Source organism: Pristis pectinata, chromosome 17 (assembly GCF_009764475.1).
Source record: "Pristis pectinata isolate sPriPec2 chromosome 17, sPriPec2.1.pri, whole genome shotgun sequence".
NCBI classification, from domain to species: Eukaryota; Metazoa; Chordata; class Chondrichthyes; order Rhinopristiformes; family Pristidae; genus Pristis; species Pristis pectinata.
The window spans coordinates 12,436,441-12,460,650 of NC_067421.1; the positions used below are offsets into that span (position 1 = coordinate 12,436,441).

General features: G+C 38.8%; 1 protein-coding gene across 2 annotated transcripts in view; it reads right to left on the reverse strand.

Annotated features, from left to right (window-relative positions):
- Positions 1 to 24,210, reverse strand: part of LOC127579398 (BICD family-like cargo adapter 1) — a 67,808-nt gene that overhangs the window by 39,730 nt on the left and 3,868 nt on the right. For both annotated transcript variants that reach the window (XR_007957664.1, XM_052032171.1), the window contains exon 2: positions 9,466 to 9,681. Coding sequence is in view for 1 of the 2 variants with exons in the window: in XM_052032171.1 (XP_051888131.1) it covers positions 9,466 to 9,681 (216 nt within the window). In the remaining variant the exon portion in view is untranslated. The remainder of the gene's footprint in view (positions 1 to 9,465; positions 9,682 to 24,210) is intronic.

Consider the following 24,210-nt stretch of genomic DNA (forward strand, 5'->3'; position numbering starts at 1 on the left):
GCATCCTGCAGAGATAGGCCCTTCAAAATGCTGAAAGGGAAGGTGAGAAGATGCAACTGGAAATGACATCATATTGGCAGTGTCAGAAGTCGTGGAGGATGAGCTGCTGAATTGAAAGTTTGATGGGGATAAAGATGAGGACAAGCGGAGTTCTGTCCTGATTCTTGGACTGCGAATGGGTGAGATCATAAGTAAAAGAAATGGATCTGACATGGTTTATGGCCTCATCAACCTGCCTGGAAGGGAATCCATTATTCTGCAAAAAAGACACAGTTGAAGCATTGGCATAAAAGATAACATCAGCACAGATAATATGAAGGCAAAGAAACTGGCAAAATAGAACGGAGTATTTCACAGAGGCAGAGTGGGAGGAAGCATATGCAAGGTAGTAGTGGGAGTCAATGGACATGGCAGATACTGATGTCTATCCTGTCTGCTGAAATGGAGGAAGGGAAGAGAAGTGTTAGAGATAAGCGTGACAACTAGACAGGAAAGGGAATGAAATATTCTAGTTCATGGCAAAAGCCGGAAGTAATAATGCAGTCACCAACGCACCAGAGAAAGAGGTGAGAGAGCATCAAAATGGAGAATGTTCTACATATTCAACAGAGAAGGGAAAATACAGAGGAGGAATGTGAACAATGGTGGAGTGAAAAAAAAGAGTACAACAGGAATTCTATCCTGTTTCTGGGAGTGGGTACAAGGATCAAAAGCAAAAATGTAGCACTGCAAAGCTCAGGCCCACACAGTGTTCCCATGGCAACACCTTTCATTTGGAGAAAGTGAATGCAGTCAAAGATGAAGTTGCTCATTGTGAAGTACAACCAGACACAAGAGGAAGGTGATGGAAGGGATCAGCTTGGACCTCTGATCAAGAAACAAGAAGGGTTTTCAAACTATCCTTGTGGGGAATGGGGGAGGGGGCATGAGGGACTGGATACTCACAGTGAAAACAACACAGTTAGGGTTGGAAACTGGAAACCATTAAAAGATTGGACAGTCTTCAGAATTGTCACTGAAATACATGACAGGAAGCTCAGGAAGGAGTGGGAAAAATAGATTCTAGATAGGATGACACGAATTCCATGGCTGAACAACTGCGTGGGGCAATCCTGTTTACGGATCTATAGGAAGCAGTGGAAGTAGGTTGTGTGTGATTAGGGGTATTAGTGTTTGTATGTTGTGGAGGGAAACTCTCTGGAGGAGAGAAGATCAATGGCCATCTTGGAAACAATAACCTGATATTAAATGATGGGTCATACTTTGAGGGAAACATGAGATGGTGGCAGAGCTAATGTTCAACCTTCGCTACGAAGAGATCAATTTGCAAAATAAAAACAGCAGTGCCCTTCTCTACAGATTTTATGACAATTTTGCATTTCATCCTTTGTGAATGAAATATAACATGGCAAGAAGGGAAAGGCCAGACTGACTGGGCAGAGTGGAACAACTGAGGCTAATCTGTCACCTTTGCACCTTGCAGTGAAAAGATGGAGCAAGGACAAGAAGCCAAAGGAAAGCGTTCAGATGGATCTGGATTCTGAAGATCAGAGACAGGTTCCATTAAATGGGACGATGACTTCTGGCCAGTGGCACAGACACAAAAAGACCTCAATATCATGCCGAGCTCGGAATTCATTAAGTTGGGGATATAAAAAGGAGATATATGAAACTAAAACATCTATTGTAGACTGATCATTCAGATCAGAGAGAGGAAGATTAGATGGAACAGTGAAAACACGGGAGGAGATGAGATCAAAAAAAAGCAGATGGGAAGTAAGATATGCAGTAGCATTTGTATTCAACAGCTATGGAAGTTTGCGATTCTTGACAGTATAAAGGAAGAAGAAAAAGTCATTTGTTACAGTGCTGAAGGAGGTGAAGCTTGAAATGGAATTGCTGACTCGGAGAACTTTGAGAAAGATTGAGTTATTGACAGTGAAGAGACAGGTTAAGAGTTTGCGTGGAGAAGCACGTGGCATTAAGCATAAATGAACTATTGCGAAGGTCATGGCTGTTGTTCATTTGAAGCTTCCAAGAATGAAATCAATAAATTTTTATTAGCCAAAGATATCAAGATTTATGACAAATAGCTAAGAATTGAAGGATAGACCAACCATAATCTTTCTGCATGTTGGAGCAGCTTCAGTGGCTGATTTGTTTGTCCCAAAAGTATTCAGGAAAGTTACAAGGATGAATGGAATCTCTACATGTATTACTTATGATTGATTCCATTTGCATGGGAGGGAGAGCTGGTCTCCACAAATTGCTGGGAGCACACCGTCTTCCAAATATCCCAGGTGGTAGAGTCACAAAGCCCTTAATGAACTTTCTAATGAGGACATACAATCATCAACTAATTAAATGTAAAAATACATTATTATTCTCATTTGAAAGTACCTAGATAACTGTGGCTGACTAGCCAACTCAGCAGTACACCATAACCTACTATCAGTCACACCAGTGGAGTACAGTAATTATAGCAAATAGATGTTAAAATTAGCAGCAATATATTAATGAGATCAGGCTTCTTACTGCAATTTTCAGACCTGCCCTCCACAACCCTAGGTATTCTCAGAATGTTTTAAATCAGTTCACAATGACAGCCACAGAACCTTATCTCAGTCTCGTTTGTAGCACCACTGACGTTTCAGAAATATCTCACAGAATAGCCCCTTTATAGGATGTGCTTAAATGTATTTGCTACATAAATTCCACCAGAGTCTCGGTTTGGCCCTCCTGTAGTAGACTGGACTTGTGCAGATATTTTATCCATGACCAATTCATCCTCAGCCTGTGATTTTACAGACCCAGGTCGATTCAGTCATGGATTTTTCACAATTTCAAGAGTTGTTTGTGGGAAATGCAATTCCTTTCCAATAAAGCAAAATTAGCGGGCATGTCACAAAATATCAGGGAAATAATTCTACAAATGCAAGTTCTTTTTAAATTTTATGCTCCATACGTTATTAAATGGGATTTTAGAAGTAGGTCAATGTACTATTTTGTGCAGATTAATGAATAGTACTGAGAAGACCAAGTACTTTTTTCCCCATTGGTGATCCCTACCCCACTTTCTTTCAAGAAATACATTGCAAACATTTTAGGGATGTTCCATCCATCCAAGATAAATTGAATTTAGATCCAACTAAAAATTATAATACATTAAAATTACTCAATAAAGTGTGAAACAAAAATATAAATAGATAAATACTGTTAATGCATACTAGTGAAGCAAAAAAAAACAAAATAATGGATCCATACAATAAAAGAGTTTACATTTAAAAGGTTAGAGAAAGAAGTGAACATAATGATGATTCTTGATCACTGGAAGAGGTTTTCAGCCAAATGCACAATTATTAATAAAACTAATCGATAACTTGGATGAAATACACATGGAAATGGGGTTAATTGACTCCAAATTCTAATTTACTAACCTTTCCAGCATTTATGTGCTACATTGGTGTGCAACAGAACATTTTTCATTTGCCTAGCTGAATGCAGATTTAACACCACCAAATGCAGCTGCCAAGGACAAAGCAGCCTGGTTGACTAACATCCACTACTCTAAATATTCATTCTCTCCATCACTGGCACACCATGGCAGCAGTGTTCATGCCATCTATAAAATATACTGCAGTAACTCCCCAAGGCTACTCCGACAGCACCTCCCAAATTCATGATTTCTACCAGCAAGAAAGAGGAGCACAGTGGGTTCCGGGTAATATTAGCACCTGCACCTTGCCCTCCAATTTGAATACTGTCTTAACTTAGACCATAAGACATAGGAGCAGAATTAGGCCATTTGGCCCATTGACTCTGTTCCGCCACTTAGAAATATATTGCTATTGGTCATTTGTTGCTTGACCCAAATCCTGGAAGCCTAAACGCAAGTGTATAATTTTACTAGAAGAACTGTATCAATTCAAGCTGATGACCTACCAGTTCTAAAGGGTAATTAATGCCAACCTTGTCAGTGATGTCCACATCCTATGAATTATTTTTTAAAAAATCACATGCCATACCATCTTGAGTAGTCTACCTTTAAAATTTTCAAGTGTCACCAGCATGATCCGATAAAAGTTAAATGGACTTAAGATAATGGCAACAGCATCCAGATTTTTTTTTTAGTGAATTCCTATGCTCAACCTGAAGGGCACTGTTGACAGGCAATGGAACACTTTCTATTTCCATCATCCAGTCTTAGCATCAAGCACTCCCAGTGCAGCTGCATCAGTGGCTACATATTCTGTACAAACAATTTTCTTTAACCCTAAATTAACCCTAATATAACCCAAAAATAACCCTAAATTGACATGACCAAAACTTATTAGGGAATGGAAGGTGGATAGGGTGGTATGTACAGCATACCAGGTAAGTACAAATTCTTAAAAATTCAGACTTTTGAGTAGCTTGGTTTGGAAGCATATAGTGCTTTTGCGATCAATGGCTGGTTGTGAGAACAGGTAGGAAGGAAGGAAGATGGGAGATAAAGCAAATTTTCATTGGTTTAATAATTAAACTTTAACTTGTGAAGCAGTAGATATGTAAAACAATGACAAGATATTGTTTGGATATAACCCACATTGCAATTGTGTCTGCAGAGCAGGGAATGCCCAAGACTTGTTAAACAAACTTTGTTTTCTAATACATAAAATACCAGTCATAATTCACTACATTTTAAATAAGAAACCATAATTGTGTTGTTTGTGCTCAGTAGAAATCTGAAAATTAATTAGGGATATTGGCATTTTTAATTATATATAATTAAAATAAAACATTTTGCACATGAATGCTTCTCTGAAGTGATTTGGTTTATCAATTTAGCTCTCCTTTCCAAAGAAGTTGTACACCATTTACACCCCAATCCATCATAAACATGTGACATCAGAGGGTTGGATATTAAATGCCCCACAATAGGTGGAAGAGATCAGAGAGGAGGTGAAGGTGCCAAATCTTGCCCAACTATTTTTACGCAGGCAGATTGAAAATATGCCAATGCCCCAGTCTTAAGAGAAGTGACAGTCCAATATAATATGTCAATCAGGGTGCACTGCTCGGGTTGGGAACCTTAATGAAATTTAATGTAGGCTAGTTACGCTTTCCAGGGAAAGGAAAACTACATAGCCATAGAAAACAGGAGCCATTAGATAAAGCAGTTAACTGCTTTTCCTACCATTGCTTATGAACCAGAAGTTGCAGTAATACTCCTCTGGCTCCTCAAACAAACCTACCCTAATTTTCCCTTTCTTCCCACCTCATGGCCAATGAGTACCAATGCCTGGTTTTGGTGATAAAGGGAATAGTGAAGCAAATTGTTAAACTGATGAAAAGTAATGCCTGATGACTACAGATGCACAGTTAAAGAGAAATCAGGAAGTTGTTGTCCAGATTGTTTGACTGAGTACAAAATTTGCTTGCCTTGTTCACACAGGTTTTAGATCCACCATACTGAAATAAATCTCTAATTACTGTACCACAGTGCTAGAATGCATAGAAAGTCTCTGAGGATATGTCATTCATTCCCCACTGACCAAAAAATCCAAGCTAATTAGCTTAACATAAGGTTGGAAAGTAAGACAAAAAGAACTTTCATCAATGCACTCTACAGCCAATTAAGAACATTTAACAAGGTATTCATGCACAATCATGCAGGAAACACAGAAGACAGTCTATATAGAGCAAGCTCACAGAAACTGATCCCTGATCATGACTAGATAACTTGTTGGTTAAAATATAGTCATTGGCCAGACTCCAGGAGAACTCATCTCAGTGAAATAATTCCATGGAACCTTTCACATCAGTTTAAAATCTCATTTGAAAGACATCTCAGCACTCTATTGGTATTGTGCTATGGTATAAGCACCATGCAGTATCTGGTGTCTGCCTAGATTTTATTTTACATAATATGAGGGGTTTGCAAAGCTTAACAACCATAATGGGAATAAAAGCATGATTTTGCTGTCATTGACTTGCTCCTTTGTTGCTCAATAGATCTGCTTGCCAGGTAAACCCCAAATGAAAATCTGCTGTAGTGTCATTCTGCCCTAGTTAAAGCGATGTATAGAAGCAATGAAGGGCACTAAGTAAATCCAGACTATGACAATGATTTGAGACAAAATAAAACCTGTACAAGGTGAAAAGTGTAACACACATGATCATAAGTAATTACGTCAAGTTGAGCTTATTGTCAAATGCACAAGTACATGGATGCACAGCTGCAATTAAAAACTTACTTGCAGCAGCATCACAGGCACACAGCATTAGAGGCACAACATTCACAAGATAAACATAAATTATGCAAAATTAATCAAGAAAGAACACAATTAGAGCACAAAAAAGTCCACTGTAGTGCAAAGTGGTCAAAGGGGTCACAGTGTTATTTTACTGAGGTAGTGATTAGGGTTGCAACAAACAGTTTGCTGGAAGTAGTCAGCATATCGAGCAGCATCTGTGGGAGGAAAGGAACCGTCAATGTTTTGGGTCGAAATCCTGCGTCCTGATGCAGGGTTTTGACCTGAAATGTCGATAATTCCTTTCCTTCCACAGATGCTGCTTGACCCACTGAGTTCTTCCAGCGGACTGTTTGTTGCTCCAGATTCTAGCACCTGCAGCCTCTTGTATCTCTAGTGATTAGGGTTGTGCAGATTGGTTCAGGTACTGAGTGGCTGAAGGGAAATAGCTTGAACCTCGTGATGTGGACTTCAGGCTTCTGTACCTCCTGCCCAATGGTAACTGTGAGAAGATGGCTTGGCCTGATGGTGGGGCAGTGCCTCATGTAGATACTTTCAGGAGGGATGTGCCAGTGATGTATTGGGCTGAGTTCACTACTCTCTGCAGCTTCTTATGTTCCTGCGCATCAGACCATCATGCAACCAGTCAGGATAATTTCAACAGTACTTCTATAGAAGTTTGTAAGAGTGTTTGGTGACAAACTCAACCTCCTTAACCTTCTAAGAAAGTAGAGATGCTGGCACATCTTCTTTGTGATTGCATCTATGTGCTGGGCACAGGACAGGTCATTTGATATGTTAATGCCCAGGAATTTAAAGCTGCTACCCCTCTCCACCACCAATCCACCAATGTAGACTGGTGCATGTTTGCCTTTCCCCTTCCTGAAATAAATGATCAATTCTTTAGTTTTACTGACATTGAGAGGTTGTTGTTGCTGCACCATTCAACCAGGTGTCCTATCTTGCTCCTGTACGCTAACTCATCACCACCTATGATTCACCCAACAATAGTGGTGTTGTCAGCGAATTTGTATATGGCATTGGAGCTGTGCTTAGCCACACAGTGTTTCATTACATCCAAGTCTTGTGTTGAAAATATGTGACAATGTCAACAATTTAACATAATACCATCTTCCACTATCAATGCTGACTGTGTCAAATATCGATATCATTCCAAACCATGACTACAACAAGTGATGAGCAACTAAAATTGCAGCAAAAGAAAACAAAAGGTCTAAATTAGCAATTAGAACTAACCTTCCAAACATTTTGGATGGGGAAGTACATAGCAGAACAGAATGCAAAAGAGACAAGTAAATAATGAAATCAAAAGCATTCAGCATTAAGAACTTACAGACACTTAGTGGATGTTAAACACAAGGCAATACATGGAGGAAACTGGAGCTACTTATTTAGTCTTAACAAGTGTAATGAACTGAATTTGTGATGAACCAAATTTCTCATTCCATACTAGGTTTATTCCAGCACACATTTGCCCTTAATTCCCTTCTCACACACATCTCTTTAATGAGCCTTAATTCAATTGCATTACACTAAACTGTTTACAAGCAAATTTAAATTTGAAATGTAATGGGTTAAGAAATGTGTAACACGTGAATAAACATCTATAATCAGACATGGAACATGTTTTAAATTTATCTGTTTCACACATACAAAAAGATGAATAATAATCAGGATTGTAGCTACATTTAAGTAGCAGATTTGCTTTGTTCATACAGAACAGGTGGTGACAGGTGAGGCAGTTTGGAAGTGATTAAAAAAAAATCAATGATGAGATACCTAGCCAGAAACACTCGGATTAGAGTGAAAGTACCTAGGAGCCACCAAAAAAAAAATAACCAGATGGATAAGGCAGGGTTTAATGACTGGATTCCTTCAGAACTTCTTTCCAGAATATCAATGTTTTAAAAACTTTGCTTTGCATTGATCAAATTAATACAAATATTCTAGAGCCAGAGCAGATAAAATTCAAACATATGCATTCTTAGTACATTGTGCCATATAGTGGCAGGATACAGGTTCGCAGCCTACAATCCTCAAGTTACTGATCTCAGCTATCCTATTGCAGAGAGTCACTGGAATAAATTTACTGGCATAGAGTAAGGATCATTCTTGAGAAGAAAGGAACCATAATTAAATCGCAATTCTGCAAGAGTTGGACAAGAATGAGCAGAAAATTAAACAGCATGCAGACATAATCATTGAGATTGGATACTGGAATTTTAGAAACCAAGGTTTCAGTTTTCAGAAACTCAGTTTCTATTTCTGCTTTTATTACAGATGTCCCAGAATCAGGAACTTGTTTTTATATTCATTCTTGAAGTATGGCACAGACTCTCTTCCACTCAAATATCTATCCCTATGTCTCTACTGGGTGCATCCAACTGTAGGGCCAGTGGGAACACAGCAGAATTTGGCATTGGTTAGGAACAGGGTGAAGCTGAGCATTACACAAACTGTTTGCAAGCAAATTTGAATACGAAATGTAATGGGTTAAGAAATGTGTAATATGTAATTAACCATATATGTGCAATGGAATTTACTGAAGATGCATGCAATGTCAGTCTTTACTTCCTTATGAATATATTGTTTTAAAACTAAATGAGAAACACCCCATTTGGAACAACAAGCAGCATAGACCAATAACAGCCTGTGACACAGCTTTTTCTAAAATAAGTTTAAAGTTAATTGAAGAGCTCTAGTTCCATGGTAACAGAAAGTACAGCAGTCCGTCTGCAAAGGATTCATACCTTCTTTATATCTTTGGAAATGAAGTAAACCATACAGTACAAAATGCAAATTTCTCAGGATTGAAACCTTCACTTAGTACACACCAATCCCCAACACCCTTACACTGTATTTCTGCACCCTAAAAATCACTTCACCAACACAACCTCATTGGACATCCCTTATTAACACATTTCTGAACTCTGGTAATACGCTACCATAATATACCTGAATGGCAACATTCATGCTGTGTCATTCTGCCCTTAGTTTTGCATTCTGCTGAACTCTCTCTCTACTACCTCTATGCCACTCTGCCAATAAAACGCAATGCTTTCTCTGGCACGAATATTATTTCCACTAACAGTATCTCTCTATCTTCATTTGGAGGGGTAAAACAGTATTGCAAATGTGACTTAGCAAATTTGGTCAGTTGCAAGAAATTAAAGGAGAGATGTACATCAGTACCATCCAATGCAAGACTTACCCTGGTGAGCTGCTCTAGGAGCCGTTGGTTCTGTTCAGATAATTCCCGCAAAGCTATTACTTTCTCTTTGTTTGCCTCACGTAACTGGACCTGATGCCTCTCCAGCTCATCTTGAAGTTGCTTCAGATCACTCTCCAGTTCAGCAACACGACCCTCCCACTCTCCCTCACGGTTCTCGAATCTTCTCCGCAATTCATGTTTTTCCTGTTCTAGGTGCTGATGAGAGATGGGAAAATGTGTTACCTTTGAGCTTCCTTTTAAAAAGCAAAGAACAAGAACACGGAAATAGGAACTTGGAAATGTGAACAATCCCATATACTATAAAACCTTATGTTCACAGACTTTAAGGCAACAACATAACAGATTAACAAAAAATAATTTTTGGGCTTTTTCCTTAGTGCCATTTCACTATTCATTGATCAGAAATCAAATAAACTCATTGCATCTTGTTCATGTATACATTACCTTTGAATATTCATATCAAAATCTTGACGTACCTTTTACAATCAGCTTCTTAATTTACCTCATTCTCTTGCATGCCATAAAGTACTCTGTACTAGACAAGTCTCTTGGGATTAAAGATGACTAGTCTGCACTCCAGTTCCATGGGTTCCGAGTTTGCTAATGAAGCTAATGTAGGAACTGCAGACTTGTTTGTAGATGAGGCAGGGTGGGGAGTGGGTAGTTTAATCGAGATGGCAAGCTTCTTCCCTCACTTATGCAGGACTTCAGAGTTCATCCCTTACTATGTATGACAACCATCTCAGTAACAATTATTTATACTAGTAATATAGTAAAACATTTCAGTTGCACTGTACAAAGGAAGAAAGGAACAAGCATCCAAGCTTTTCAGAAGAGCTTAGAGATCTCTCTGAAAACTTGTTAAAGTATGTTTTTTGTCGAGGTATAGGGAAATCAGTTGAGAGGCAGATTGTTTAGGGTAACACTCACAGACCAGGGCTATCACTAACCAGAGGGAAATGATTACACAGAAAGCTTGAGAACTGTACAAAATTGGCAAAACTGCAGAAATAACAATATCAGTTAAGAGATCTACAGGAAGAACAGGGAATCTGGCAGTAAGGACTAGCCTTTGTGATTAAGGAAGATTTTATTCCAGTGACAAAAAAAGTGACATGAGGTGTGTAGGCAGGAGAGACAATATGGGTAGAATTAAAAAATATAAAGACATTTAACACTGAGTGAGAGTCATGTTTAGACCTGTTAGTAGCAGCTGTAAACTAACAGAATATATAAATAGGGATTACATGGGAATGTTGCAAACACAGTAAATTTTAATGGAAAATTTTAACAATCATGAAGATTGTGATAAGCAGATGAACTCACAGCAAAACTGGCAGCAAATTAATATGTTTGGTGCAGTTTTCAGCAACAATTTCAACTTTTAGAAATACTTGGAGTCAGGGTCATATTAGATTTAATAATGTGCAAAATGCCAGCTTTAGTTAACATGCTAATTATAAATGTATTATTGATCTAATATCAACTAAAATACAACCAAGTTCAATGCAGTGTTACAAAGGGAGATTCTAAATTTAAGTAGGGTGACATTAATGGGATGAGGGAGAGATGATAAAATTAGCAAATATGTTAATAGATAAAAATGACAATGCAGGAGACATGGAAAAAAAACACATTTAGTATCATACAGAACATGATTATACCTTTAAGGAGCAAAGACATGAAGGAAAAAACATGCTTGGGACAATCTTAAATTAAAAGAGAAACCCAAGTTACAAAAATCCTAGTGAATGGGAAATATACAATTAACAACAAAGGGTGACTAAATAGTAATGTTACAAAAGGAAAAGGAACTTGCAAAGGATATCAAGATCAATCTTAATTATATTAGGAAAAAGGGATCAAATCCAATGTGGGCTCCTTAAAAAAGAAATCAGAACTGTGATATTGTAAGAGATAATGAGGAAAAAAGTGAGCCCGTGGAATTATTAAGTTTGACTCAGGGTTGGGGACTCTCTATAATTAACATAAGCAAATTAACAGTAATGAAGAAAATAGCAATAGAGAGTGACAAATCACCAGGACAAATCTCAGGGTTATGTGTTTTGCATAAATATGATTCTCTAAATTTAACAATCATTTGTTCAGATCCAAGGCCATTGAAGAAATGTAAAAGTGGGGAACCAGGGAATTATAGACTAAATTTGCAAACGGGAATGTTATTTATTGGACATGCCAGGCAGCATGCAAAAATGCCTTTCATAAAAAACTGTTATCCAAAGTTAAAGCTCATGCAGTCAAGGTCTAATTTTTGACTGTTTAGGAGATTAGCTGGGAAACAGTAGATAGAGAGCAGAATTAATGCAAGGTTCTTAAACTGGTAAGATAAGACAAGTAGGCTCTCACAGGAGTCTGTGCTGGGATCTCAACTTGTCCTATCATGTATGAACAACTTAGAAACCAGGATATAAAAAGCCGCATATTCTAAAATTACTAACGATACAGATAGGTGGCATTGTAAACATAGAAGGTCACAGTAAAATTACAAGAGATATTCAGAGATTAATCAAATGGAGAAATCCAGGCATCCAATTTGGATATATAAATGGATAGAACAGAATATTTTTTAAATGACTAGAAGCAACAATCAATGCAGGCCCAGAGGTCACTAAATAACAGACTAGTAGAGAAAATAATCCAAAAGGCTAATAGCATGGAGGTCCTTATTTCCTAAAGAACTAGAGTACAATGGGAAAGAAGTTGAGCTATGCTAGTCGAAACGCTGGTCAGACCATATCTGGAGCATTGAAAATAGTTCTGGGCACCACATCTTAAAAGGGATAATGACAACTCTCCAAATGGGTTAAAACTACGGAAAGGGGTACTTTGATTTTGACATAGTCTGCTAATCACAACCTATCATGTGCCTGACAGAGAATGGCCAGGAAATTCAACTGCATAATTCTGATTACTAAATTAGACCCACAGAAGGTGGTTAAGGTTATTCTTCATGCAGTCCCCCTTTTAGATTATAATGAGAACTTAGGTTAAGTTACCTTAGAACTAAGAACATCAGGTGATTAATTCCATGGAGGATTGGGATCCCTTTAAGGTAAAGCGTCTTACTTTTCAACCTTTTAATTTCCCCATGATCCCCAAATATGACACTGACCTTCTCTAACATTACCCTGATGTTGCCGCTGATCCCATAAATCCAAGGGTCTGATTCTTGATGGTCTCAATTGCCCAATCCTCCAATAGCCCAATGATGCCGATAACCCAACTCCCCAAAGCCCTGATCCTTCAAGGCCTAGCCAATTCCCCTCTTCTCCCCATCTCCAAGGGTGCTGATCGCCACCATTCCAACTAACAAGTCCCTCCCAAATCCCTCCCCCACAACCTCCCCTCCTCATTTATCTGACTACTGGTCAAATCATAGCATTACACAATAGGGAAGTAGGTTTCACTCTGCGTCTGTACTGGCCATTAAATACCTATTTATACTAGTCCCATTTTCCAACACTCAGCCCACAGCCTTTAATGCCAAAGCATGTCAAATGCTCATCTGGAGACTTCATAAATGTTGTGAGAGCCTCTGCCTCCACTACCCCCAGAGGTAGTGTGTTCCAGATTTCAACCACCTACTGGATGCAAAAATTGTTTGCCAAAGCCCCTCTAAATTTCCCATTCCATCCCTTAAACGCATGTAAAAATTTTCCTTCTATCTACCGTACAGATGCCCCTTATCATTTTGTATAACTCGGTCAGGTCCCCACCTCAGCCTTCTCTGTTCCAAGGAAAGCTTAAACACTACATTCCAATAAAAACATCCTGGTGAATTTCCCTCAGCACCCTCTCCAGTGCAATCACTTCCTTCCCATAGTGTGGTAACCAGAATTGCACATGGTACACGAGCTGTGGCTTAACTCATATTTTATATAGTCGTATCATTATCTTCTTGCTCTTATATTCTAAGCCCCAGTTAATGAAGGCAAATATCCTGCATGCCTTCTTAACCAGCTTATCTACTGTGTGCTGTCTTCAGAGGTTCTTGAATATATATGAGGAAGTAAAGGGTTAAGAAACTGTGACTGTACATATAACTGATAAAAAAATACCTCGCAAGCAAGCCCCTGGCTCAGGAATAGGTGGTAATTATTATGTCCGGAACTTGGTTGCAAGCCAATTATACTACACAATAAGGGTGACGGTTGCATTAAACAGCGAGTAGGAAGCTTGTCCTAAACAATGAGGGTGATACCCGTCTTTGAATCTCTTGATTATAAATCAATTATACTGAACAATAAGTGCGATGTCTGCCTTTGGGTCTCTGTGGCTTGACCGAAACTAGCAAAGCCGCATTAAGTGTGCGTGATAACGTCTGTATAACTTACTCTCTGCTCTTTTGTACTGGGGTGACCTCAGGTGGCAACTCTCAACGAGTGCTGACGAGACTTCTCCTTGGCGGTATACTGCTAATAAAAGCGTTTTACTGAATCAATCTGTGGCACTGTGTAATTTTGCAGCAGGCAGGAGTGGGACCTTAAAATTGGGATAACATATACACCAAAGTCTCTCTGTTCCCAGGGTCCTACTATTTGTTGTGTATTTCCTAGTCTTTTTATTCCTCCCAAAATGCTTCACCTCGCACTTTTTCAGATTAAATTCCATTTGCCATTGCTCTGTCCATCTTACTAACTCATCAACATCATTGTGTAGCTGAAGACTACCCTCCTATCAACACCACCACCAATTTAGTGTTATCTGCAAGCTTATTAATCATACCTCCTACATTTATATCCAGGTAATTAATGTATACAATAAACAATAAGACTCCAGCACTGAACTCTGCAGTAAAATCCTTGCAGAACATATTCCCTTTTACCCCACTGTCCCCGAGCCCCAATCTTTGCAGAAGAACCATTTAATTTCCTGGCAACCTGAGCTCATTTCTTCAGCCACCAGGTCTCTCCAAGCCCCAGGCGGCACATCATCAAATACAAAGTGCTAAATCCTGTCAGCAACCACTGAAGCACTAATGAAATTTCATGCCCCAGTACACCACCATCTCATGCATCCATTTGGGTGCAGTGGAATTTCTAGACCACTAAATTTCAGGAATGTTTCAGAAGGAGCAGTCTACATTTGATTTAGGAATGAGCCAGAATTAGTTCACACCCCAATGAAATGTGATCATTTATCAATGTATGATGAATCTCTATGAATAGATTTAAACAAATGCTTCAACAAAATGATCTTAACTGTTATTAAGTATAAGACATGGTATAATAATTAATGATTTTAACCAACACATGATAAATAACAGTTTGAAATTACAGTGTGCTGATGAATTTTCATGATCAAGAAAGATGACCTTTTTGACTCACAATTTTACAGAAAATGATCAAACAAGACTTGTGCATATTGCAAGCAGTGCAATACAAAGTGCTCTTGCAATAAGGCATCCACAATACTGTAAACAGAAACTATCTCACTTTCTTTTCCAAAAGACCGTCAATTCATTTCTCTCCAGCATACATTCCCAATTCTCATTTTTAGTGGAATGAGAAACATCTCAAGCCATGTTTCTCATTCTACGGTGGAGTTTCTCATTCCACGGTGGAGTTGCAAAATGAAACATTTCATCTGATCAAGTTAAATCCCCTTTAAAAAAATTCCTATCACAATCCAATTTTAGGAATTTTCAGTTTAAAAGCCAGGCATGAGATGAGGGCACGTAGTTCTCACTATGAAATTACTTGTCTGGAATCCTGTTTATAGCACAGGACCCTATGAAACTGATTTGATGCCCTCAATAAGCCCCACCACCACTCCTCAAAAAGGTCACAACCTTCAACACACAATTAGAGAACACTGTTGGACACAATTCCAATAGAATTGCCCTATCAGATTAAACCTGACAAAAACCCACAATGTTAAATTAGCCAAAATGGAAAAAAATACAAATATTGGCAAAGCAAGATTCCGAGTAGATCACGAAAACGGTCCAAAACCACTTTACACCTAGCATAGAAAAATGGTAAAAGCAATGAGATTTCATATTATGTGGGCTACTGAAGGTACCGTTCATTCAGAAGAATAGGATTCTCAATATGTAGCCAAAACTATATTCTTCTCGGCAATAAAACTGCTACCAGCTGTGAAGTGCAAGGAATTTTGCTTCCTAGTTATCTAGATCAGGTTTTTAAATGGTTGCCTTAAAGTAGCTTTATTTTTCTTTGCTTTTGCTGGTGAATTTTCTCTCTGATCCCTGTCATGATGACACATCTCCCACACAAATCTGCATGAAGCATTGTTTTGTAAATGAACATCAGTTCACTTCTCCGACAGAAACTGCCTACTAAGACTGAATACAAATAACAAACAAAAAAAATAATTTCAGGTATGATAACACGTCATTTCAATGATTTGCAAACCAGATTTGTTTACCCTGCAAATTGTGTTGTAAAACTCCAAAAGCTAAGAATAACTGAAACGGGCTGAGTGACCTACTTCACCTTTACTGCCTTCCTCTTTTATTAAAGGCAATGTTCTGAAGAAAGGAAGAGGAGATCATTTCTTTGTTCAGTATGGTTATCTTGTTAATTTCATTTAGTCCACAACAAAAATTATGCCATGCATCCAATCAATGAATAAAGGACTTGTAATTTATCAGAAACAGAAGATTTGAGGAACAGAGCAGAAATTGGAAGGAAATGATATGTGGTTGCCTATGAATCAAAACAGTTTTACAAAAAGGTAAACAAAAAGTTAATAAATTAATATTAAAATACATATTTCTTTAAAACACCTTTAGTCCACAGACTTCATAATGCAGAATATAAAATCTCAAAATAACAGAAAGAAATGATTTGAATGAAACAACAGAAATTTAGTGATATCAAGCTGGGCTTTGTAAACCCAAAGAAGATACAAAGAAGGCAGCATACAGAGCTCCAGCATTTGAGATTCTAGAAAGAAATGAATAGATGAAGATGTTAACTTGTATGCTGTCAATATGCTGGGAAGAGAACAAGCATGCAAAGCTATAGGTATTTAGTATTTAGGAGATACCAAAATAGAAAAAATTCAACAACCATACAGGATTTAATAATAGATACGAGAAAGAATACTCTGCCTAAGCAAGCATAATCAGATGGTAAGATAGAAATGTTGTGATTAGTCTATACATTTTTACCATTAGTACAACAATACTCCTTGTATTTGCAGCAGCATCATTGCCTTGGTATTTATTCATTGTTTGTGGAGGTGGGTGGATGTTTAATGAGGGGCAAAGAAAAGGTTATAGTTTTAATAGAAGAAAATTGATTGATTTCACAAACTTTGCACTGTAACATGAACCATAACTACCTCTGCCATGTGGATTCTATAGAATTCTGTCAGCAGATGGGAATATAAATTATAGCCATTCTCACAGAATTGGTCTTAAAACTCATACATGGGAACATGAACCTTGACTAACCACACAATACAGATTTGGCAATACATGGGAACACAAATCCACACTATACTCAGTTCAATATTTTACAACTCTGCCAAAAGTCAATAACACTATTTAAAAAACAAACACTGCATTATCTTGCAGTTTTTTTTTGTCATCAGGATCATAAAGCAGTCTGTTATCAGAAAGAAACATTGATATAAATTAAACTCACAGTCTAGCCTGGCACAAAACAAAATCCACAACCAAAATAACAGTTGGTGCTTCTCAGCATTAATTTGGGACAAAGCAGCACTTGAAATAATTGAATCATTAGGTTATTTTTAGAACTCCATTTTCATTACAACATAATAATCTATGAGAGAGATGCCATTGAACCTATTGAGTCTTGGTTATTATGGCAGCTATTGCCTTCAACTATGATAAATAATTAGAGATGGAGACCACAGATTCTACAACGAAGAAGTGTATTAATATTATGGTACCCTATCCCCAACGATAATGATATCCCTCTTACCTTGCACCTTGTTGTCTACCTGCACTGCATTTTCTATGTAGCTGTTACACTTTATTCTGCATTCTGTTATTATTTTATCTCGTACTACCTCAATGCACTGTGTAATGAATTGATCCATATGAACAGTATACAAGACAAGTTTTTCACTGTACCTCAGTACATAATAAACCAATTCCAATTACTGGAGCTGCTGCCCTTGGAATAACACATTAGACCAGGTCCCATTTCCCCTTTTAGGTGGGCACAAACGATCCTACAGCATTGTATGAAGATATGGAAGAGCTTCAAGTGCATTGGCCAAAATATACCTTCAATATAAATATCAATAAAACAGATTGTTTAACTATCTATCGAACGGAGGTTAACAGGACTTTTCTGTGCATAAACTGACCATCACACCTGCTCAATAACAATGACTACATTTCATCATATCATGTGCAAAGTCATTAAAAAGTTTTAACCAACTTATTACAAGAAAATGTAGTTTTAAAGCATACTGTAACTTGCCTTAACTGACAGCAAAAAAAACAAGGATTTTTTTCTGCCATCCTCTCAGGAATGAATTCTATATTATCAATGCTTAGTTTTCTAAAACCATGCTAAGACTTATTTGCATTTAGATGTTGCTTCCATAAAGCTGCATTCAAATTTCAGAATAAGATTTACTGAAGTTTAAACTACTGTGTCAAAGAACTCAGATTTTTCAATAAATTTACATAATTGTAAAATCTCTGATATATCAAGGATCTGCAATTTCACTATCTCTACAAGCTTATTCAGCAAGTATCACTAAATTTTCTCCAATTATATTTATTCCTACCATTAAAACCAATAATGGGAATGCCCAGGTCTAGATCTTAATTTTGGAAATAACTCATGATATATTCTGGTTTCTGATAGCACAGAAACCATAGAGTACAATCCTCCTAAACTTAAATGTTATAGAAAAGATTTATTTAATCACCAAGGGTGTTCAATATGATCATTTGCAAACCTGAATTATAGTTCCATTAAGACGAGCAATGTAGTGCGTGTTGGATAACTCACTATATTCTCTATTGTAGTGCTGCACATCTTGGCCCCAATTGCATTCACTCATTTGGAGAATAGAGGTTGGAGGATGAACAGTCAAAGACTCAAGGAGGCCACACAAAACATTGGAAGCTATTGCATTGACCAATCATTGATTCATTGCTCAATATAAAATATCACAAAAATATCCAAATCTGTTCTACAAGCACGTGAGTGCATAGTACACACATCTGAGTTTAACGGCATACTGTTCACATTGCATGAAACCCCTCACTACAGATTGAGAGAGATTAAGTGCACTGTTTTTAGTGCTCACATTTGAAGGAAACAAAATATGGAGGAACTGTTCACATGGTATGTACTTAACTGGAAAATGGCACAGACAGTTGTGAGGATATAGAAATGAAAGAGATAAAGAAAGCAGAATGAAATTTCCAATATTTAGCAAGGGAATGGAGAACGCATTCTATTCCATTTAACCTCTTAACTGTAACTCCTGATGCACTTAAAAACATGGTATAATTATGACCTGAGCATATTTCTGCAATAGCCATCAGAACCAAATGCCGCCATTATTTTCCTTTCTGCTTGGCTGCCTATTTGGTCCATTGTCAGGGGATAATTTAGTTGGAAAATTACTTCCCAAATATTCAAGGTCTGGATACTCACAACTGCAAATAGCTTCCAATGTTTTATTCTGTCTCCTTGAATCTTCACTTGGGTATACAGGCAATGTGCTAGGCTCCTCTCTTGCAATCCCTGGGATAGACCAACCAAAGGTGGTGGCACAGTGGCATACAGGTGCGACGGAATAGCCCCTGGAGTCCTCAACATTGACTCCATGAAGCCTCATGGCATCAGGTTAAACGTGGCATGGAAACGTCCTCCTGATTACCACCTACCATCCTTCCTCAGCCGAAGGATCAGAGCTCCTTCATGTTGAGCATCACTTGGAAAAACACTGAAAGAAGCAAAGGCTGTGGGTGTCGTATTTCAATGTCCATCACCAAAAATGGCTTAGTAGCATCAACTTAGTAGCAAAATGAGCTGGCTGAGTCCTGAAGAACAATCTGCCAGACTGTGTAGATGTATCCGTCTGTGACAGCATTGTTAGAAGTGGCCACCATAGTCTTTGTGAAGACAAAGACTATCCTCACATTGAGGACATACTCCATTACATTGTGTGTATCCACAAGACACTGTAGATCATTACCAGTAGCAGAAATGTACACCATCACAATCTGTAACCTTATGGCCTGGTTACAACTGATGGATCAGATCGAAATTCTGTAGTCCTCCAAGATCTAATCATGAAAGGTGGTGTACAATTAAACAGCTAGCAGAAGGAAGCTCTTAGAATATTCCCACCATCACAGAAGTCAGTATCCAGACATCTTGATTCACTCCACATTAACAAGAAATGGTTGAGAGCAATGGATACAGAAATTCTGTAGGACTGGAATACATCCCAGCTGTAGTATTGAAGACCCATGTTCTGGAACTAACTCTATCTTCAGCTAAGCTGCTCCCGTACAGGTACAAAGCTGACATCTCCCTGACATCTCCCTACTTGCAAAAAGTAGGACAAATTCAATCCTGATAATTACTACCTAATTAGTCGGTTCTAAATCATCAGCACTGTAATGGAAGTAAGTGACACTTACTCACCCATAACCTACTCATCAATACCCATTTTGGATTTTGCCAAGTCCACTCAGATGCAGAACTCATCACAGCCTTGGTGCAAACATGAACCAAAGACCTCAATTCCTGGGGTGAGGTGAGAGTTACTGCTCTTGACGGCACTTGACCAAGCATAGCATCAAATCACCCTAGTAAAACTAAAGTCAATAGGCATCAAAAGAATGAAATCATACCTCATATAAAGGGAGATGCTTGCAATTGTCAGAAGCCAATCATCCCAGCACTAGGCCATCACTTCAGGAATGCCTCAGGGCCGTGTCCTACACCTGTCTTCAGGTGCTTCAATGGCCTTTCTTCCCTCATAAGATCAGAAGTAGGAATGTTTGCTGATGACTGCACAATGTTCATTTCCATTCTCAACAATTTAGCAAATTAGTTAACTCATATCAGCATGCAGCAAGACTTAGTCAACTTCCCAGACATTGACCATCTCCAACAAAAGAGAATCTAACCACTTACCTTTGACGTTCAATGATATTATTGTCACTGAGCCTCCATCATCAATTATTGAGGTCACCATTGACCAGAAACTCAGCTGGATTGGCCATATAAATAACAGGGCTACAAGGACAGGCAAGGATCTGGGTATCTTGATGGTGGGTTACTCACCTCCTGACATCCAACACCTTTCCATCAGATATGATAGGAACATGATATGATACTCTCCGCTTGACTGGATGAGTGCAGTGTCAACAACCTTCAAGAACCCTGACATCTTCCAGGACAAAACAGCCCACTTGACTGGTACTCCATTAATTGCTTAAATATTCATTTCCTCCACCTCTGGTGCAGTGGCTGCAGCGTGCATCATCTCCAAAATGCACAACATTTATTCACTCAGTTTACCCTGACAGAATCTATCATACCTGTGATTACCACCACAACCAAGAAGGACGTAGGTAGCGGGTGCATGGGAGTACCACCCTGCAGATTCCCCTTCAAGTTGCACACCATTGTGACTTGGAAATACATTGATGAAAGCCCCTAAATATTGTAAATACGGGACTGGGTAGCCCCCAGGGAGCCACACATGTGGCATTGGTGCTGTTTTTTTTATATATATAAAAAGGTAACACTAATGAATGATCTGTACAAGAATGTAAAGGCTTGCACTGTTTTATAATTGTATATAGTCTTTTATTATGAATAAAGTTTATTTTGGAATATATAAAAAAAAGGTTCTCCTAGGACATAACAGAGGATTCTCTGATCTACGGGCTGTTCCCGGGGACACACACAGAGACTGACATCAACTGCTGCTGGAAGGCCATCAACTTGGTGAAAGACACCCTTTGGTCTGCCCGAAACTTGTTGGTCTTCCAGCACTGCGAGATGTCCGTAGGGGAATGCTGCCGGCTGGCACATTCCAGGCTGCAGGAGTACGTGCTGAGGGACGGACTGAAGCTGGGCACAGCCAACACAAAGGTTCGGTGGGGAAGGACTACAGTTTAGGGTTCTTCTGCCACTGGAGAGGGAGGGGCGGGGTCAGGCGAGAAAGCCCCTAAATATTGTAATTACGGGGCTGGGTAGCCCCCCAGGGAGCCACACATGTGGCATTGGTGCTGTTTTGTTTTATAACAAGGTAACACTAATGAATGATCTGTACAAGAATGTGAAGGCTTGCACTGTTTTATAATTGTATATAGTTTGTCTGTTATTATGAATAAAGTTTATTTTGGAATAAAAAAAAGATGGTCCTTCATCATTGCTAGGTCCAAATCCTGGAACTCCTTACCTGGCAGCATCATGGAGTTATCTTCACCAAAAGGACAGCAGCAGTTCAAGGCATTAGTTTACCACTTCAAGAACAATTAGGAATTGGCAATAAATGCTGGCATAGATCCCAAAAGAGAATTTTAAAAAAACTTATGCCTTAAGAGCGGTCTTCCTTAACGTGAAGCTGAACACTGATCGAAAGGGGATTGATGGCTATTGCTGAACCTCGCCTCCAACAAGCTCCCTGTGAGAGTGAAGCTGATCTTCAGAACTAAAAAGAAACTTTTCAACCTTTTTCGACACTTTTTAAACAGTGACTATACTCCAAAACCAAGATCACCCTAGGTAACAACGACTCATTCACTGAAGCATACAAGAGAATGGGGCTTACATACATCTGAAAGACAAAGGCCCTTAGCCAACCTGTCCGCTCTCTGCACAAAACTGCCCTCTGACAATAGAGGGTCATGGTGAGACCCTGCAAAATATGGACCACTTCCCATAGCTTGTGAGCCACTTTTCGATAAAAGCAGACGATGATGAAATACACCATCATCTTTAATGTGCCAGCAGAGCCTTTAGTGGAAAAGAATGTTGCAAGGTCATGACCTCAGATCTAGCACAAAGCTCATGTCAACTGGGTTGCAGTATTCCCTGCTTTCTTACATTCTCTCAAGACCTAGACTACCTACAGCAGGCATGTCAAGGTACCACCAATACTGGCTCCCTAAAATACTCCAACTTTAATTGTATGATAACAAAACTAATGTCAGTGTCTTCTTCCAAGCCAACACCTCTAGTATGAAGGCTCTCATTACACTTAGTTGGCTCTGTTGGGCAAATTACATTGCTGGCGTACACAACACCAGACTCCTGAAACAGACACCGTACTCCGAGATTTGCCAGGAGAAGAGATTACCAGGTTGAGGAAAATATTCAAGGACATATTCAAAACATCTTTAACAAAAAAATAGACCATCGCCATTGGGTCAGTGGTTCACGACCGCTCAAAGAGAAGGAGCATTTGATATGGTTCTGAGAAGCACACAGGATCCTTGCGTAATCAGCAAAAGGAGCACACCACCTCACAAACTACCCACCCTGCCCCATCTGTGTAAGGGCCTGTTGTTCTCACTTTGGCTTCATCAGAACCCACAGTACCAGAGTGGAAGCAATTCACCTTCAATCCTGAGGAACTGCCTAAATTGGGAGGACATGTGCATTTTATAAACACAAGGTTATTTTTGCATATTATTAAAATTTTCTATATCCATAAACACAAGATTCTCTTTGTAAGTCATCTGTTATTTCTCCTTCAGTAACTAAGTCCCCTGCTCTATAATAAATCTCTCCAAACTCACCTCCTAAATTTACAGAAGTCAAAGCAACTGATTTCACCTCCCCCTCTTCTATTATCCTTTTACCTTTGCTTCTTGCCAGATATTTTTTCTACTGTCCTGTACAGGGAGGTTAAACTGGACAGCACATCAAATTGGGCAAAAGAATCATGATGCACAATTAATCTGCACTCATTGATTTCAATGCAGGCAGCACACCAGCTTCATACTGCCAACTCATTTAAATCAGCCATTGAACAGTACATCTGGCTAGATGCAACAGCAGGGAGTCACTATCTCAAGCGGCTACCAGCACTTAAAACTAGCCTGCACTTCATGAAGAGTAGGTCAATTGTGGCTGGAGCAGGCATTGGGAATCTTACTTGGGAAAGAATGAGGAATGCTCTAAGAGGATGTAAAGTTAACCCTTATGGTTTTTAGGGCCATATGTCATGTACCTCAGCAAAGAAAATTCCTCTAGACTTATAGTTAAAAAGCGACAGGAGCAGATGGCCATAGAAGTCTATGCTAAGTACCAAGAAATGTGTGTTTTACCACAGCGTGCACTAAGTATAGTATCTATGTTGTGTGAACTTTAGAGATTAAGGAACTTTGGTGAAGTAAAGGCTGAAATGTACACAAAAGGCAATAATGCAGGTTTATATTTAAAAAAGATTATATAACTTAATTAAGTAAGGCATGGCAGTACAGATGATGTGCTGCAGCAGGAGTATGTGGTAGCTGGTGGGTGTGATTGCAGGCTATAGTAACCACATTGGCAGTAATGCCTGCAGCTCAAGGAAATTTAGTTCAGAGCTGATGAACTAGAATTTGAGATTTGGATACTGCAACACATCAGGGACGGGGAACGTCACCTGGATACTTTGCTCCAGGAAGCCATCACGCCTTTTAGAAAAAGCACTGCAGAATTGGCCTATCATGGGGAACAGGAGGTTATAACTACAAATGAGGCCAGTATATGGATCCAGACGACA